The following is a 17607-nucleotide window of genomic DNA, read 5'->3' as shown; positions in this document are numbered from 1 at the left end:
GGGATAGCTGTCAATTCCCTTTGATTTACTTTCACATAATATTTCACTTAAACTCTTGCCTTTATAAATCGGCCTGGGGCATTTGATTCTGTCTGTCCAAATTTCTTCATTTTTAATATACTAGGAGTATACTGGAGTTTAGTAGAAATCAACAGAAAGACCAAAACTAAACATGGAGAACTAGAGCAGGGTTTGTACCTAAAGGGAAGACTTTATTGATATTGCAAGCTTGGAATAAATTTCAGGACTGCAGTGTTAGTATTGAAGGGCAAAACTTGTTCAGGGAGAACAGGTATCCCAACTGGAAAGAGCTCACATTTTATGTGAACAATGTTGCCTGCATTCTAAAAATGATGAGAAATAGTCTGAGTAACCAGCATGGGTGTGTCAGGTGACACCTCTGTCACTTCACAAATCTGAGAAGTCTAGGCAAGCATCTGTAGGGGATAGGGAGGATAGGCTGGTCACGCTGCATTTGGCTTTAGAGCAAGGCAAGGAGCTGGACAGTCTCTTGCTGGTTCTTCAGTCTTCATAGTAAAAAAAAGAAGCATAGCACCATTCTAAGGAGACAAATCATGTAAGCAATTGTGTAAGCTGGTAAACCACAAATTTGTCTGCTGGGAATGCAACCCTGAAATTACAAACTTTTATGTCTTGAGTATAATTTAATATTTTCATGTGTAAATTCAAATGAGGAGTGTTAACTTAGCTCTTTCACAGAATAAGGGAACTTCTTCCCGTGGCTTATGAGTAGGTTAATTATGCAGCAAGCTTTGAGTAACTTCAAAAATGTAAACTGACAAGGTTGGACTGATATTAGTTACTTAAAGCTATTAGTTTTGCTATGTGAAACACTAACATAGACTTGACTAGTAGTAAACACTGGAAGTTTTGGATCTCAGTAAGTTATCTACTGTAGTGCCAAATGGCTGAGGCATTTTTTTTAATAAATGAAAGCAGTTTTAAGTATAAACAAGATGATTATCCTTCCTGTTTACAGTTGCTGTATTTGTGGGAAATAACTTTTCAATTCTGAGTAAAATGTTGCTTGCTCTAGCAGTTTGAGAGTGTTACATGGTTCAGGATACTCATTAGGCAGATCTAAATTCTCTATTTGTATTTATATTTACCCGGAGTTTTTCCATCATTGGTATGGGAGCAAACAGGTCAAATTAGAGGCCTTCATCCTTTTCTCATGGCAACAGGTACTCCTTTTCAAGATTACCTGAACTTTTGTCTTACTTTAAAAGCAGAAAATCTGAGTTACCTCATGTTATTTCCTTATTAATATCCTGAAGGCTAACAGGAGAGCTATGCTAATACAAAGGTCTTCTACTTATGGCTCTTATGAGAGTCATCAGTTTTATAAGCATCTAGCCTGGTCAGAGTTTCTGACTGTAGAGGTTTTTACAGGTTTATACCCATTACTCCTGGGAAATAACTGCAGTAGCTCATAGTTACCACCCAGATGGAAACCTGTAACAGCATGATCTCTAGTTTTGCATGCTGAGTTTCAGTATTTGCATATTATTTCTGTGAAGCACAGATTTAGCATAAAGAAGGTGAGTTTCACTAGTATTTCAGATTCTAAAACTGATTTAACAGACATTTAGCAAATACTACAACAAAAAGAACATAGAAAAGCCAGAAAAGAGTTATTCTTTCAAAAATTGGCTGTTGTTGGATGTTGTGTGGGTGGCACCACAGGTTCCTCATCGCCATGGCTTTCTCACAGGTTTCTCCTCTGAGCTGATCCCTGCAATTTTGTAAACCTGTCCTTTTATGCATCTTCTGGTTATCATCTACCTATGAAGTTATGTTCAATTTTCTGCTGTGCTGCTTTATTTCCCCTTCTGTATTTCTCAAGTTTGTCATGGTAGCCTTCATCTGACTATTTCTATTATATATTGTGAATTCCTGTGCATCTGTCATTGGCCAGTATCCTACCCTGTGTTAGGGCTGGTCCACATGTCTTCAACAGTTTGTTAGTTTGTAGAAGTGTCTGCTGTTCAGCAGCACGGGCACACCTCATAAAAATGTTTAGAACGCTCTTTCTTGTTGGAGCTTACCTACAGTCTTTGTGTATTCTATTTCTGTATTCTTTCTCAGTAAGACAGCATGTGGCATTTGGTGATTGCCTTACAGTAAAGCTTTACTCTTTGTACAGTCACTTGGCATTCGGCTCATCTCAATCAGTGCAGGACACTGTCACGTTTCCATACTGGAAGGCATTCTTTAGTAAACGTTTTCACTGAACTGCTGAGTCAGAGGAATTTTTGCAATCACAAGTAAGAAAAGAATCCATGTTTGCCCTTTATGCAGTCTAATGTCTAGGGAATAATTCATAGTGTTTGCTGCTGCTTCTCTCTACTGCTGTCCATAAAAAAATGAAGTCACTCAACTATCCTGCAATGTATGAAATAAATAATGTAAAAAGAATAGTTCTGCATTGACTTTTTCATTTATAATAACCTTCTTATAGTAATAGATACAGAGATGTTGGATAGAAATGTCACTTCTCTTCCTAGATTTGTCCTGTTAAATATGCACACTCAGTGTATCTTTTTGTATGTCATCAGGAAAAAAGAGTTTATGGCCTTTCACCTCTATTTCTTCTAAGAGCAGGAATTAGGAGTTTGAACTGACTGACCTATTCAGCTCCAGAGCTGAATAGCACAGAGATTTCTGGCCTATTTATGTGGCTGTGTGGTGAAAGCTGATGTTGCCTGGCAGGGTTGTAATAAAGTATTTATGATGGAGATGTCAAACCAAGCTCATAATTCTGGGCTATTCCCAAAATGCAGAAGCAGTTTATTTTGGCTGAGTTTCTTAACTGGTATCCTGTTACCGAAGGAAAAGGCTCTGGAATTGATTAACTGCACACAAAGACTTGGTCTGTGTAGATTTTTATTAGGAAAGAACCATTCATCTTACATTTTTCTCCATTATTTGCCTTCACTTGCTGTGAACAGCATATGCACATCCAGTTTTGCTGTAGAAATAAAAAATTCTATGTGCTTTTGTCACAGGTGTATTGCATTTAAACTGATGCTTTTTTCAACATCTGTTGCAAGCGCAATCTACTTGTCTCCTGTATCTATAATAATAAACCTTAAATGTACATAGCTTAAAAAGCAGCCATGTCAGGCTGAGCCATCCTTCTTAGTTGAGGCTGTGGATAGAGGGAGGCAGCATCTTGGTAAGAAGTTATAGTTTAGCATGAACAAAGCAAAATGAAAAACATCTTAGAATAAACAGTAAGTTTAGTTCAGAAAAGGAGCAAAACATTTCAGTAGGCTTAATGTTAGGATGGGGCCATGGCAAAACAAAGATGTTACTGTTAGATAACTTTTCTTTCACTTCCCTACCCCTACCTTTTTCGATTGCTGTATTATTTAGATATGTCAGTGAAGCCTTTTGATGCTGAGCAATTAGCTGGTGCCACAGAATTGTTTCCTGTAAGTCTTGATTGCTGCTTGACTGTGAAATACTTGATCTCATTTGAACCAGAACTCCTAAACCTAATGTTTGAAAGTAAACTTGTGACTTTGCTTCCTAAGATACTTGGGTTCCAGCTTTGACTTTTTGAAATACAGGCACTCTGCAATTTCTCAAAAATAATTTGAAGAGGTACTGAGTTTTGAAATTATAACTTATTTTTATAGTATTTTTATTATGTTTTAAGTCAGCCTTAAATTTTTTCACACTTCAGATTTAATGACACCATGTAACATCAGCATGTTTTCATTACAGATGTTCCAGTGAAATAATTTGTCTTAATAAAAACAGAAGGCACATAATTTTTAAACTACAAAATACCCCAGTGCTGGGACCTTGGAGAACACAGAGATGTTACATGTACATCTCCATGAGTGAGCATGCCCTCTTCATCCTTTCTAAATGTTACTGTTCACTTCTTGCTCACACCTGGAGATGTATGCAGAGCCTGCTCTCAGAAGAATCTTCTTCTAAGTTGTTTGTTCGTGTCAAGTACTCTGGCATTCTGCTGAGGTAGTCTGTTTGTTCATAGTCCTGTCCAAGAATCCAGGCTCTGGCTTGATGTGCTTCTGACATATCAGTGGTATGTTTCTAATAATGTGGAAGCTCTAATGTTTTCTGGCTTGTAGTGCAGTGACTTGGGAGCAGGAAGAGTACAGGCAGGATTAATGCTGTGTGAATGCACAGTCTTGGGGAGATAACAAAAGATGGACATTTCACCAGAGACTGACTCATTTTTCATATATTTGAAAGGGCATGGGAAGGAATCGGGATTGAAGTAGTGCAGCAGACCCTTACTTATTAGCCAAAAAGAGGAGAGAAGATCTTATCCAGCAAGGCTGCACAAGATTGCATTGCATTTTAGTTACTGACAGGAAGTGATTTTTCTTAAACTGAAATTGCAAACAAATGATGAAGACAGGCTTGAAGATTACCCAAGTGTGAAGCCTGTTCATGCAATGTGGCTAAAAATATTCTGTAAATATTTATACCAGTTTAATGTAGTCTTAAACTCCAATATCCTGAAAGCAATTGTTTTTTAAAAAAGAATGTGAGTAAATTCTTTGAGTAAATTCTTTTACCACCCATAGTCTTGTCTCCTTTGTTGGTGCTAGATGTTGACTGTTCTCATATTATATGCATGCATGTGCCTATGGTTTGCACATGGTTTGGGGGGCATTTTGTGGTTGTGGGGGTTTTTTTATTGTTACTTGTGGAAACCCCATTTGCTTTGTTGTAGTTTTTATTTTGCATTATTGAGAAGCAGATCAATTAATTGACAGACTGTAAATTTGTTTTAGGCTTTAGATGGCTTAATTCTCTCTTGATCTGTGGAGTTTCATTTTCAGCCATGCTTGCTGTCCTCCTGAAATGCTGCTTAGTAGAAGTGAGAAACCAAGCATTCCAAAATCACAGAAAAACAGACTCCTACATTTTTTACTAACATCCTGATTTGTGAGAACTGGTTGTTGTTTTTACACACACACACACACACACACAAAATAAACTGAGTTGGAAGGGGCCAAGGATCATTGAGTCCAGCTCCTGGCCCTGCACAGGATACCCTGAGAGTCACACCATGTGCCTGAGAGTGTTGTCCAAAAGCTTCTTGAACTCTGTCAACTTTGGTGTTGTGACCCCTTCCCTGGGAAGCCTGTTCCAGTGCCCAAGCCTATTTTCCACTTCTCTAAAATGGATTCCTTTTGGAATTACAGAGCTTGTTTCTAAGAAAAATGTTTTGACCCTTTTCTGTGTTTAACACTGTCAGTCTCGATTTCTGCTTTTAGCTTTTCTGTAGCTTTACTGCAAACAGCGTTCCTATTCCATCCCCCCATTCTCTGTTTTCAATTTCAGATATATGTAGGCTATTATGCCCTCTCACAGCCAAGTGTTTCTCATGCTATTAATTATTGGTGTTCATATATATTTTTTTTTGCTGGCTAAATTCTGCATTCATATCCTTTATTACAGAAGTACTACTAATGTTTCCTTAGCTAAGAATCTCAGGAAATGGGGCTTATAACTCAATTACAGCAGTCTCTTTACAAAAGAAAAACAAAAACAAAACAAAGAAAGAAACCACAGCCCTGCTATAAATACACTACAGTCTTGAACTGAAAATTTCAACTTTTTATAAATACAATGAGTTTTCAGAAATGTAGAAAAAAGTGCTACTGTAATGATGGTGCTTTAGGGTGTTTTTGGAACTTTAGGAATAATAACCAGTTAAAGGCATCTCCTCTCTTTACCTGAATTTAGAAATTGTGTAAAATTCTCCAGTTGTGTGGATTTTCTTTGGGAATGTTGCTAAATAACAGCCTTCTATTGCAGTATAGTCAAAATGAAAAATGGTTAGCTACTGTTGAGACATCACATACTCCATTTATCTTTGACATCTATTATCCCAAGTCGCTAGGGAACCTGATATTGTCAGGAAGAATTGTGGTTTACTTTCACACATCCACAACAAGGTTTTTAGAGCTAGAATTAAAACTGGGTAAGCCACAGCTTTACTCTCAGACTTTTCAGACTTTTAGAAGCAAGATAGCACATAAGCATGCTGTCATCAACGGAATTAAGGCATCTGCTGCAGATTGTATCCTACCTGAATATGGACAGCTTTTTGAATGGGAGAGTAATAGATCACATCTTTCAGATTTTAAACAAAGTCAATCTCATCCAACTAGATTATTCTGCCCCAAGCTTCAATTTCAGCTTCTGCTAACCACCCTGCTAATGACTGAGGTTTCTGAAGTAGCTGCCAGATTGATGGCAAGGCATCAAATCTGCTGATGGCAATGAGTGATTGGTGGCAGTGCATCAAATCTGTTTGAGATATATAAATAAAGCCTGGCTACAATGCCTCTGTTTTCTTCATGGAAGCTGATGCTTTAATCGAAATCATGACTGTTGTAATGAATCATACAAGATCTTGGGACAGACACAAGAAGTGATGATATCCCTGCTGTTTGTCTGTTGCACTATACCAGTTTTGTCTTAAAATGCACGTTAGGATCGTTTTTCTCTTCTTGAGACCAGATATAGGATGTGCAAAGTTAACCAGTCCTTTTATAGTGATAAAAGAGTAAATGGATTTTATGTTATATCTTGTTAGAAGATAGATGCAGGATGCTTAGTGTTGCGAAAAATACACTTTCAGTAGTTCGCTTTTTTCCTTTTGCATATGTATTTCATTGTACTTTTGTACTTTTTAATTGACCACATCTTATTTTAGGATGCTTCCCATGTGATACGTGCCAGCTTTCCTTACAAGTTGAGTAACATATTATCACTATGGCACTTCACTCTTTCAGCCAGGATGTTTCATTGGGATGACTGATTGGGTTTTGGACTGTATTGTTTGTTTGTTTGTTTGTTTAAAAAATTCTCTAAAATCTCTAAAACAATCCATTATGTTTGCCATCAAGCACAAATTAATGTTGAAAACTCCTGTTTTCCAGCAAACAGATAGCATGTAGCTTTGTCAAAATGGCAGGCCATTCGAAATTCAGTAGCTGACAGCTTTTGGTTCTGGCTCTTAGTAGGATTTAACTGACAGATAAGACACTCAGATGATCCAAAAAATCCTGATGTCTGTACACTGTATGAAAATCTACTTACGATGAACTGCATGAACTTACATTGAGCAGTCAGTAGTCTGACTTGTAAAGACTTTAAGATGCCTTACAATGACTAGACTTCAGTTACTGTCCTGACTTTGCATTGATTGAAGTTCTGATACACTTCCCTTAAACAGATTTCACTACATAACTGGGGATAAAATTAGCTCTTAAAATGTCTAGTTTTTAATAAAAAAATTGAGTGCTTTTCTTTTTGAATGGGAACATGTTCTTGAAATCTACATTTCCTTTGAGCAAGTCACAGAGAGACAGACAAAGGTATAGATGGATATGTGTTTATTCAGCAATGTCATAGCTGGATTACTTGGCTTTACTGATATTTCTCTCTTGCATTCCTTGCTTTTCCTTTAAACCCCTTGCAGAGATCGATATTGAGCGCTGTGTTCGCGAGTCAATCAACCTGTTCCGCTGGACTCCCAAGAGTGCCACCTACCGGCAGTATGCGCAGCCTCCGCGGCCAGCCCCGGAGAGCGGCGGCGCCCGGAGCTCCGTGTCCTGCTTCTCAGCAGACTACCAGGAAGCTCCTCGAAGTGACCTAGTAAGTAACCTGGGAACTGGAGCAGGGAGAATTGTTCAGACTGCGTGTTTCTCCTGTCTCTCCCAACTCCTGCTCCTTCAGTCCTGCTACTACAGCAAACTAATGTCCACAGGTCACCTGCAGAACTACTAACAGGCTTTATAGTAGGAGAAAACCAGTTAAGAGAACAGTTTGCCAGTGAGAAATAGGGAACTGGAAAGTGATGCAGGCACCTCTGGCTGCTTTTTCCATCTTGGCATGTGAGGTAAAGGATATGCCACAAGTTATTCTGAGAGTTTATTAGGTGAGTTATGCCTGTGTTTATCTTGGCAAGGAGTAACTAATAACTAAGAGAATATCTGCATTAAATAGATACTCAGTTTACTAAAAAGATTTTTCTTCTATCTCTCTAGTAGAATCTAATGGTTGTTTTTCTTGTCTGATGCGCTATCTGAAGACTGGTGGTTTAAAATTATTCCTTTCCTTCCTCTCAGTAGTATAAATCTAGTTAGTCTCTTAAAAATTAAATTTTATTTTGTTGTGGTTTTTTTCCTTCCACCTTCTCCTACAATCATTTCATTCATGAGCACATTACAATAATAGGGGAAGTATATATAGACCTGCTGTATCTGTTTGGTGAATTTTGTTAGGTTTTAGTCTTTCCATTTGTTTTTCCTAACTACTAGGAAACTAAGAGGAGGTGTTGTCACTCAAATGACTCTTTACTTTTTAGTCCTTAAACTGGAGCTTGATATTCAGTCATTTTCTTGTTTTTTATTTTAGTTTTTATTTTATTTCTATTTTAATTTCTGGAAGCCTTAGCTACAAATCCAGGGCTGCAAGTGCAGACATGCAAATGAAGAACAAAAGGAAACTTCAAAGACCTTACAGGATTTAAGAAACAATAGGTAGATGTAGAAAGGCACTGGGGAAGAAAAATGAAATTACAGCGGAATACTGGTTGTTGTCATCCAGGAATTGTAGCCAGCATAACTGCTGCTGTGCTGCTGGAGAGATATGTAGAGAGGCTTTCTGAAGGAGCCAAGGGCTGCACTTTCATAGAGTAATTCAGATAGGTCCTCCTAAGGTCATCTGGTACAAATTCCTGCAGAAAACACACGTGACACTGAATTCAGATGGGGTTGCCCAGGACTTTGATCCATCAGGTCAAGAGAACTTTCAAGGAAAGTATTCAGTCTCTCTTGGCAGTCTGGTCAGATGCCTGACAGTGCTAACAGTGAAAATTATTTTGTGTATGTGCTAGCTTTTCTGAATGTTATGACAAAAGAGTAAAAACCCAAGTCTTCTGATTCCCAGGCATTTGCTTTTGCCTTGTGTTTACAAGCAAGAGTCAAAGCACTTGGTTGTAGCAAAGAGGGAGATGAGGGAAAACAGCACTAGTCTACTGAACTAATAAATAACAAAAAGATTTGTATTTGTAACAGAGATAAAAATCCTTATTTCAGATAGAGCAAGGTTCTTTCAGTATTCTTCCATTTCCTGAGAAATATTTTGGATGTTTTTTTCTTGATAGTGTTTTTATTTGCATACCAGAAGTTGTGTTTGTTTATAGTGTCAGTAATTAGGCTCATCCGTCCCACAGTTTCCAAGAAACTTAGCAAATGTTTTTGGTATGTTAAAGAGGAGAGAAATAAATACTAGAACTTCTATTGCCTTCTCTTTCATTTCTAGTTCTGTCTGCCTAACAGGAAAGACCTCTTCATTTACTGCAGTGCAGCTGGAGGTTTAATATCTTTTGAAGCACAAGTATATTGGATCTTTTGCTTACTGCTGTATTTTGGTTTTTAGCTCATCATATGAAAGAGAGCTGTATAGGTTCTGGGATCTGTACAGAAATATGTGAGCAAAGAGGAAACTAATCTCATGGACAAAATAAAGACTATTCATATCTTAAATTATAGTCTGCAAATGTGTTGTGTGCTTCCATGTGCTTTATTTTTGTGTGTCAGATTTTGAGACGGATAGATATCAGTCAAGTACGTTATGATTCAGTCAGAAGCCGTAGTTCAGACTTGGAAAGTCCCATGTAACATGAGTCCATAATGAGCTACGTCTCTGTGACCAGTTCTGCACTTTTGGATGTTTGTCTCCATAAAATGACACTTCTCAGGGATTAGAGCAATATTGATTTTAAAAAATTGAAATTATTGGTGAAATACACTATTTACACACAAAGGTGGTGTGGTTTGTGTTTGTTTGGGGGCATTTTTAGCCTTAATCCTGGAAGTATCTATCTCTTTCTTCAGACATGCCCTCTACTGGTGTTTGCTGCCATGGGGAAACTTTTAATCTACTTGAAAGCAGTGAAATCTGAGTTCAATCTTTAGGACACACAGTACCCTTTAAATGGATTTTCTAAAACACTGTTGTGTCCTTGCTCTTCAGTTTAGCTGTTAAAAAATAACTTTGCTGTTTCCTTACCTATTTAGTTGGTCATTCTTTGGACGAGTACTTTGCACTACATTTCTATTTCCAGTTTTATATTTGTGGGTCACCTCTGTATTTTAAAGTGGGTAGGGTATGAAACAATTCCTTTGTGAAGAAAGTTATGGATTTGCTTCTGAAGGTAATTTATGACTTCTTGAAACATTAAATGTTTAGTATTTTTAATTGTAAACACCAGCTGTCTCTTACCTCTATATATGTGTGTTTTCTTTTTACGCTGCTTCAGTTTGTTTCTTAAGTGCTTTTTATTGGCTACTCAAGTATTTCTGTGTATCTGCATGTTACTGTGCTTTGGTTAATAATAACAGGAGAAGTATTTCCCCTCTGGGTGTGCATTTTTCTCCCTGAATCAGCAGTCAGTAAAACAAAACTGTTTTGACTCTTTTTTATCACTAGCATTGCTTAGTTTTTATTTTAGTGGCATCTATTTGCAACTTCATAAATAGTCTTGGGTGCTCTCTTTTTTCCTCCTGGACATGTGTGTTGCTTAATCTTTTACTCTTTCAGCTAGTAAGCATATTTCTACTGAGATAAAATCTCAAGGAGGAAATAGTTTCAGAGAAAATGAATGTGCATCTTAAGTGAGTTTGCATGTTTATTTGAGAAAGATAAAATGTCAAAAATAACAACAGAAGAAAACCTTTAAACTCACTACTTCATTTACACTGCAATTTACTCAGTCTTGTGTCTGTAACTTTTCTTTACCAGTACATGGATGATTTTTTTTTTTGTTCTCACTCTTCCTGAAACTTACTTTTATACCCTGGAAATTCCCAAAGTATTTTCCCTGAATGTCCAGGAGTCACAGAGACAAATAACACTGTAGTATAAAAATTGTCTGCTGTATTTGTGTCTCCATTATTATAGATATGGTAGACATACACTCTCTCCGGCTACTTGGATAATTCTAAATAAAAAGGAGAAAATGTTGCAGCTTCTCTATCTGCTCATGTGTGAACTCACAGAAATGCAGAGACTGATACAGTTGCAGCTTTGCCTTGTTCTTCTACTCACAGTTCTCTTTTCAAGGGTGGGAGTTCCTGACAGATGTTGAGGAATGAAAGCATTCAACTGGAGAAATGTTTACCAGATGATTATTGATCCTTGCACTGATTTAAATGCCAACAGTCTGGTTCAGCTTTTAGTTTTTGATGAAGCAGTAGAAATACCTAAGCAGCAAGATCTCTTAATGGCTTGAACAACACAAATATGAAAAACATGGTTTTATCAGAAGTAGTATGAGCAAAGTTTCCAAATGATAACTTTCCTTTGCCAGTAATTAAGGAGAGCTTGTGTGATAAACTTCCTACAGATGGGAATTCAGGCCTATTTGTCATACAGCAGCACTCGCTTCTGAGTTCCTGTGTGCACCTAGGAAGTATTTGTCCGTATAAAATATATTAGCTAGGTTTTAAGCCATTAAATAACTGATGTATAAATCCTTTTATTCTTCAAAAAGAAGCATGGTCAGTAGTGTATACCAACACTTCTGTTTCAGTGTACAAGCTAAGAAATATCTGTATGATGTTCGTGCTGTTCATAATGGCTGCTACTTATATTCTGCCTAAAGGGTCTTCTGACTGCCTTGACCCATTTCAGGTTTCTTTTGTCTTCTGTTTTTGTATGGAACTTGATTTTGTTTTCCTCTTCCATTGTTCTTACACTCAACAGAAAGCTGTTACTCAAATTTGTCTTTAGTTCAAATTGTGCAAAGCATTAACTGATCAGGATCTCAGTTAATGCTTCTAATTTATTTCACATTTGCCTTTGATGCTTCTGTTTTTCTGGTTGTAGCTGCCAACAACTTGAGTGAGAAGTTGGGGTTATTTGTAATTTTTTAGATGAGTTGATTAAAATGCGCTTTTTATGTCCCTCTCTTGTGAGTGAATAAACAAGTCCCTGTTTAATTAGACATGTCATAAGCCCATCACATTCTGGCAAGTATTTTAGGAATTGTTGCAAACTTCAAAACTTTCTCTGTTTTTTGGTTAGCTTTTTAAAATTCTTTCGGTACTTACCAGCCAGGCAGCCAGGTACCAGGAAGTGGGGAGTATAGGGAAACTTCTGCTTCCAGTACTTTGGTTCTGCAGATTAAGTTACCTGAAGGAAGCCTTATTTAGCACCTTTTTTACTCTGTCTGGTCTTAAAAATCTCTATGTATTTTCTATAGTTTTAGGACTTTTTCTGGTAGAAGATGAGATATTAAATCAATTGCCAGAGTGGATAAAATACAAAGTATAAGGCTCAGGAAATAACTGATGCTAAATGTTAAAGTCTCTAATGAATGCTGTGGCTGGTTTTTTTTTAAGTTGTGATACAAATTACAATTATTTTAATTGAATGTAAACTCGTTGAAACCAATGTACTGCTTAGTTGAGACAGAATTAAAGGAGTATGTTTATAATGATCTAAATATTATTTATATGAGACAGAAATAGTTTGTGAGACACTCTAGATCGTGTTTAAGGACTGTAAGCTTGTTTTGCATAGACTTGGTTTTCAGGTCTCCCTAGGATGTGTTTATCTGCTTTGAATGTAAATGGAGCATTTGGAGCAGCCAGAGCACTCTCTGCTGCAGCCTTAGGCTCAGGTTCTGGATTCACTGATTGTCCACTAGTCCTTCCTCACAAGCCTTTGCCATTATACCCACTTTGAAGTTGAAAGATGGGTGTATTTGACCTTTTAGACCTTCCACAATTGGGATTCCATGACTGATTAACAAATGTGCAGAGGGGGAAAGGGTAATTGTACCAGTAAAATTAATTATTTTTAAAAATCTAGCCAGTTCTTTCTCTCTGCATCTTGTAGGAATGTCCTTTTTAATTTTTTTTTTCCCAATTTGGAAATTGTTTTATCAGATTCTAGGTTTGATAGCCTTTGATCAATTAAATATTAGGAGTTCCTTTTTTCTTCCTCTTTGGTTTTTTTCCAGTTTTGTCATACTATTGGAGAAAGAAATTTACTTTAAAAATCATAAGTAGTAGCCACTGTGTGGGACTATAAGGAATATGGCAGCTATCTTCACCACTCTTTGACGTGTGGAACTTATTGATGAATGAGCTGTTAACAAGACAGAGGTTGGATCCACAATAAAGTAGTAAACAGAGCAGAATAGTGCACTCAAGTTTGCTGCAGCTATTAAATAGTTTGGACTTAAGGTAACTCAGTTTTTCCTTTCTATGTCCAGTCTTAGCCCCTGTGGAATGTATCCTGTGAGAAGACATTGTCTGAAATGCCTGTGGTAGCATGGTCTGATGTCTGTCCTTGCCAAAGAAAATTACCAGAATATTAAAATGCAGAATGGTGGCGCTTCCAATGCATGGAAAATATTAGTAAATAATTACACACCTCCATGTTTGAGTAATTTTTCAGGCTCTAGTGGTCCTGATTTGCAATCTGGCTGGCTGACTGAAGACACAATTGTTATTTTGTTTGTTTTCGTGTATTTTATGACTGACTCATTTAGTCTTTGAGAGGGAGGTCTATAGTGGAAATAAGTCTTTTTGGCGTCCAAAGCCAAACTAAAGTTTCCTGAGTGAAACTTTTATTTCATACCTTGTTAAATAATCCATATTTTATTTTAAAAAATAGTGGCCTGCATCTAAAAAAGGGAAAATGAAAGAGCAGTGCAGTGTTTATGTGAATTTACTTTACAAGAGAAGTAACAGTCAAAATAACCCACTGACTGTGCTAAAATGCACTTTAGGACCAGCACGGATTTAAATAGCGTAATGCCTCATTCAGCTTCTGATGAGCACAATTAGATACTGCAGAGAGGAATTATCCACTTGGTGTTACATTTTTTGTGTGTGCTTGTAGCATTAGAAGCAATGGAGTTTGGGAGACATTTTGTAAGTTTTGGAGGATCTTAGTGGTTTGTCTCACACACGAACATGCTCAGGTGCACAGCTGTAGCTACCTACCAGTCACAGCAACTCTAATTCCAGCTTGCAGTAACTCCTGTGTGTGCCATATACTGCTGCTGTGAAAGTTAGGTCTTAGAGCACAGTGCTGTGTAACTGTGCCATTAAGAGAGTTTCCATGACATAGGGAGGGGTTGTGTTATGTCAGCTTAAGGTGCCTTTTCCCTCTACTCCTCAGTCTTCTGTCCTACCCTATGCTTCTTCTCAACATACGGCTCTATAGGAGCCTGCCTTAGGCTAGTCTTGAACTTAGGATTCCTCACATTCCTTTCTTAGTGCACCTCAGGCCAGGCTAGGTGCTGTATGTTTTCTCAGTTGAGTCAGGATGCAGTGTCATTATGATCTAACTTTATTAAGAAGTGCAGTTGGAGGATAGAAAAAACTTTCTGGATGCAGCTCTCTTGCCTGATGCTGTCACTGTCTTCTTGCAGTTCATAGCCTCATACAAATTGTCTGGTGGCCTGTGTCATTGTGTCAACACCATCTTCATCTATTAGTAAAAGTGTTACAGCAATGTATATATATTTTCTCATCTGACATTATTAGGAGTGGAAAATCTGATTATCAAATGTGTGTGACAGCATAACTAGAAGAAAGAATCCATACTGGTTCCAAAGTTGAGCCTGCATCAAAATTTAGTCATGGAGCCCATCCTGCAAATGTGAATGAATACATTTTAGGCTGATGGGAATAAATGTTGATGATGAGTTTCATATAGCTCAACAAAGCTTGGGCCCAGGTCTCTAAAATGGGTGGAATGGTGCAGAAATCCAAAGAGATTTATGTGAAAAGCACATTCCCCTTCCAGGGTAACTGTCTGGCTGACCATATTCTCAAACTTCTTGTCAGTTACTCAAATTCAGCACTCATCTTAATAGTCACTAGTTAAGGGAGAGCCTGAACAGTATGTTTTGACAGGCTTCAGAGTGGTAAATAACTGAAAATGTCCTAGAGCTGCCACTGTTAATGCCAGTTCAGAAAACAGGAATGTGAATAAATAGCAACTACAGATGAAAAAAGGTGGACTGTCTAAATCCAAGGTCTCTTGACCATACATGATCACATTATGAAGAAAATTCCTTTAACAGTTGTAGTTTGCATTGAGATGTGATACTAAATTCTGGTTGGTTTTGTTTTTAAACATGACAGAGGAATCTCTGACTGTTTCCTAAAGATTCTGTAATAATTTTTCTCGAATCAAAAGAATGCAGTTTCTTTTCAAGGACAGAGCATCTATCAAGAGGGGAAAAAAGAGGCACTGATGGAAAGCATTCAAGGCTGGCAAGATCATTCTTGCTCCTGCTTTTACTTCAAGTTTTATTGCACATTAAGGTATCCTGTGAGTATTCTCAGGCACGACTAGATAATGTCTCAGCTTTGTGTTTTGAAATGGTTCCATGCAGTGGTGAGCAGCTTTTACCTTTTTTATCATGTCAGGGGCAATAACTGAGAGTTTGCAGCATGTCTGCCCTGCTGCATGCAGGGGAATATCTTGACTTTTAGCCCTGCTGACTCAGTTTATTCACTCAATTATGTTATTCCATTTAGAGAGGTTTCCTTAATAATGAGCTGGTTTGGCAAGCAGAGCTCACTCACGTTTTTTGTAGACTGCCTACAAAGTTGTGTGCAGACATTTGGAGGATGTTTATGATTGACAGTTGGCTGGAAGTTGCTGTTTGCACTTCCCAAGGTGGGAGTGCTGGAGCAGGGAGCTTTGTGAGGGAGCTAGGATGGTGGAGGAGGTGGAAGAGTACAACTTGCAAAACAAAATGGAGCAAACTTAAATAGGAAGTAGAGGGAGAGGGAACATGGAGAAGGTAGACACCAGTGTCTTGACTAGGTAATATGAGAAGCAGAATATGATGGCTACAGAGGACTGAATCTGAAGTGTAAGAATCAGTTTGCTAGAGAGGTTGTGTAGAGAACACTGGCTCTCAAGTGTTGAAAAATTGTAGGAAAGAGTTACTAAAATCTGAAATTTTGGTTGTTCCTCCTTTATAAACAGTTGCAATTGAACATCAAAAAACACTGAAGCCTTTTAGTATGACCCTTTGCTAGTAATTGTCATAAAAAATGGTGGGGATGGCGACTGGAGGGCTTAAACCATTATCTTACAAGCTTTTTAAAGATGTTTTTGTAGTCTTATTCTATGTACATGAATATACACTGATTTCAGAAATATGTTCAAAAATTATGGAATGACATCTTTCAGAAAACATGTTTCTTCATTAAGGACCTTGATATTGTGAATAGAGTATTTTACTTGAACCCCAGATTCTAATTATACTGACTGAAGTATAATTAAATTAAAGTATAAACTGATACTTTTAATTATACAGGCTGAAGTTCCTAGTATATTAAATAAGCTGCACTAAGTTTTGCCAGCTTCAAAGACAAAGGGGAGAAAGCCTGCATCTACTCAGATAAAGCTATCCTTTCCATGGATAGAAAGTTCCTTTATAGCTTCTGTGTTTATCAGATGGGACTGTTGAATTCAGGTCCAGCAGAACTAAAGATCCTTGGCTATTTCCTCAAAAAAAGAAGTGTATATCTTCATTTAAAAGCCATGATGAAATGCCTGTAAGAGATTACAGGCTAGTGGGAAAAGAGATAAAAGCTGTGATTGTACCAGTCTCATGTTCTGGAGTGCTTTAATCTTTTTGAAACTTGACTTTGAAATTGAGAATGGTTAAGCAGCTTTAATTCCTAATATTTAAAAAAAAATTAAATTCTTAATGCCTATTTCTTCTTATTAAGAGTAGTAAGTGCATATGGATTAATAAATCTCAGGCCTATTTGGAAATTAATGGGGTGAGAAGAATAAGTACTTTGAAAGTAAAGAATGTAGGGTGTTGTCAGAGAAACTTCTGGGCAACAAGGAGACCTCAGACTTCAGCTTAAGTACTCTTTTTGCTATTGCCATCCTGCTGATGAAGCAGTCTTCCCTGACAAACAGTTTCTTTTAGCTGAATAGTCTAAAGCAAGATTCATGTTTGTAGTTAGAATATGCTAAAATAAGTTTCTCTTTGCAGGAAAACAGATAAAGCAACTTAAGTAGTAAGCTCAGTATCTTAGCACACGTAGACTTGTGTGTACATGGATGTGTGAAAATGGGAGTGTCTTTCTGATAATTTTAATGTTTCCTAGGTAATGACAGCAAGTATATGGGTATGCTCTGTATATGAGCAGTACTCAATTTCAGTATTGTTGTCAGTATACAGTTTCTTACACAATCTCTAAAACACAAGTTTGTAACTGGACTTTACCTTCTGGTACTGTGCTTTAAGTAGAGCTTTTGCCTTTTTTAAGAAAGAGTGGAGGTTTTTTTAGAAAGTATGTGCCATGTCTGCCTTGGAAAAGAGTAAATAGATCACAGCAGGAAGAGAACTGAAAGGAAGAAACACGCATTTGATATATGTGAAAAGCTTTTAAGGTTTTTTAAGCTTTTCCCGGTGGTTATCCTGGCTTTTTCTTTTTTATTTGTCCTGTTTGTACTGCCTATAGAGTATTACTATCATGGGAATCTTGGGTTGTGAGATAATCATTATGCTCCCTTCATTGT

General features: G+C 37.3%; 1 protein-coding gene across 3 annotated transcripts in view; it reads left to right on the top strand.

The window, feature by feature from the left end:
* Nucleotides 1–17607, top strand: part of TBCK (TBC1 domain containing kinase) — a 94634-nt gene that overhangs the window by 56594 nt on the left and 20433 nt on the right. For all 3 annotated transcript variants that reach the window (XM_069013298.1, XM_069013296.1, XM_069013297.1), the window contains one exon: nucleotides 7502–7677. In XM_069013298.1, the coding sequence (XP_068869399.1) occupies nucleotides 7502–7677 (176 nt within the window). The remainder of the gene's footprint in view (nucleotides 1–7501; nucleotides 7678–17607) is intronic.

This window comes from Aphelocoma coerulescens, chromosome 4 (assembly GCF_041296385.1).
Source record: "Aphelocoma coerulescens isolate FSJ_1873_10779 chromosome 4, UR_Acoe_1.0, whole genome shotgun sequence".
Lineage (NCBI taxonomy): Eukaryota > Metazoa > Chordata > Aves > Passeriformes > Corvidae > Aphelocoma > Aphelocoma coerulescens.
Note: the sequence above shows the minus strand (reverse complement) of the source record. Positions and strands in the feature narration are given on the sequence as shown.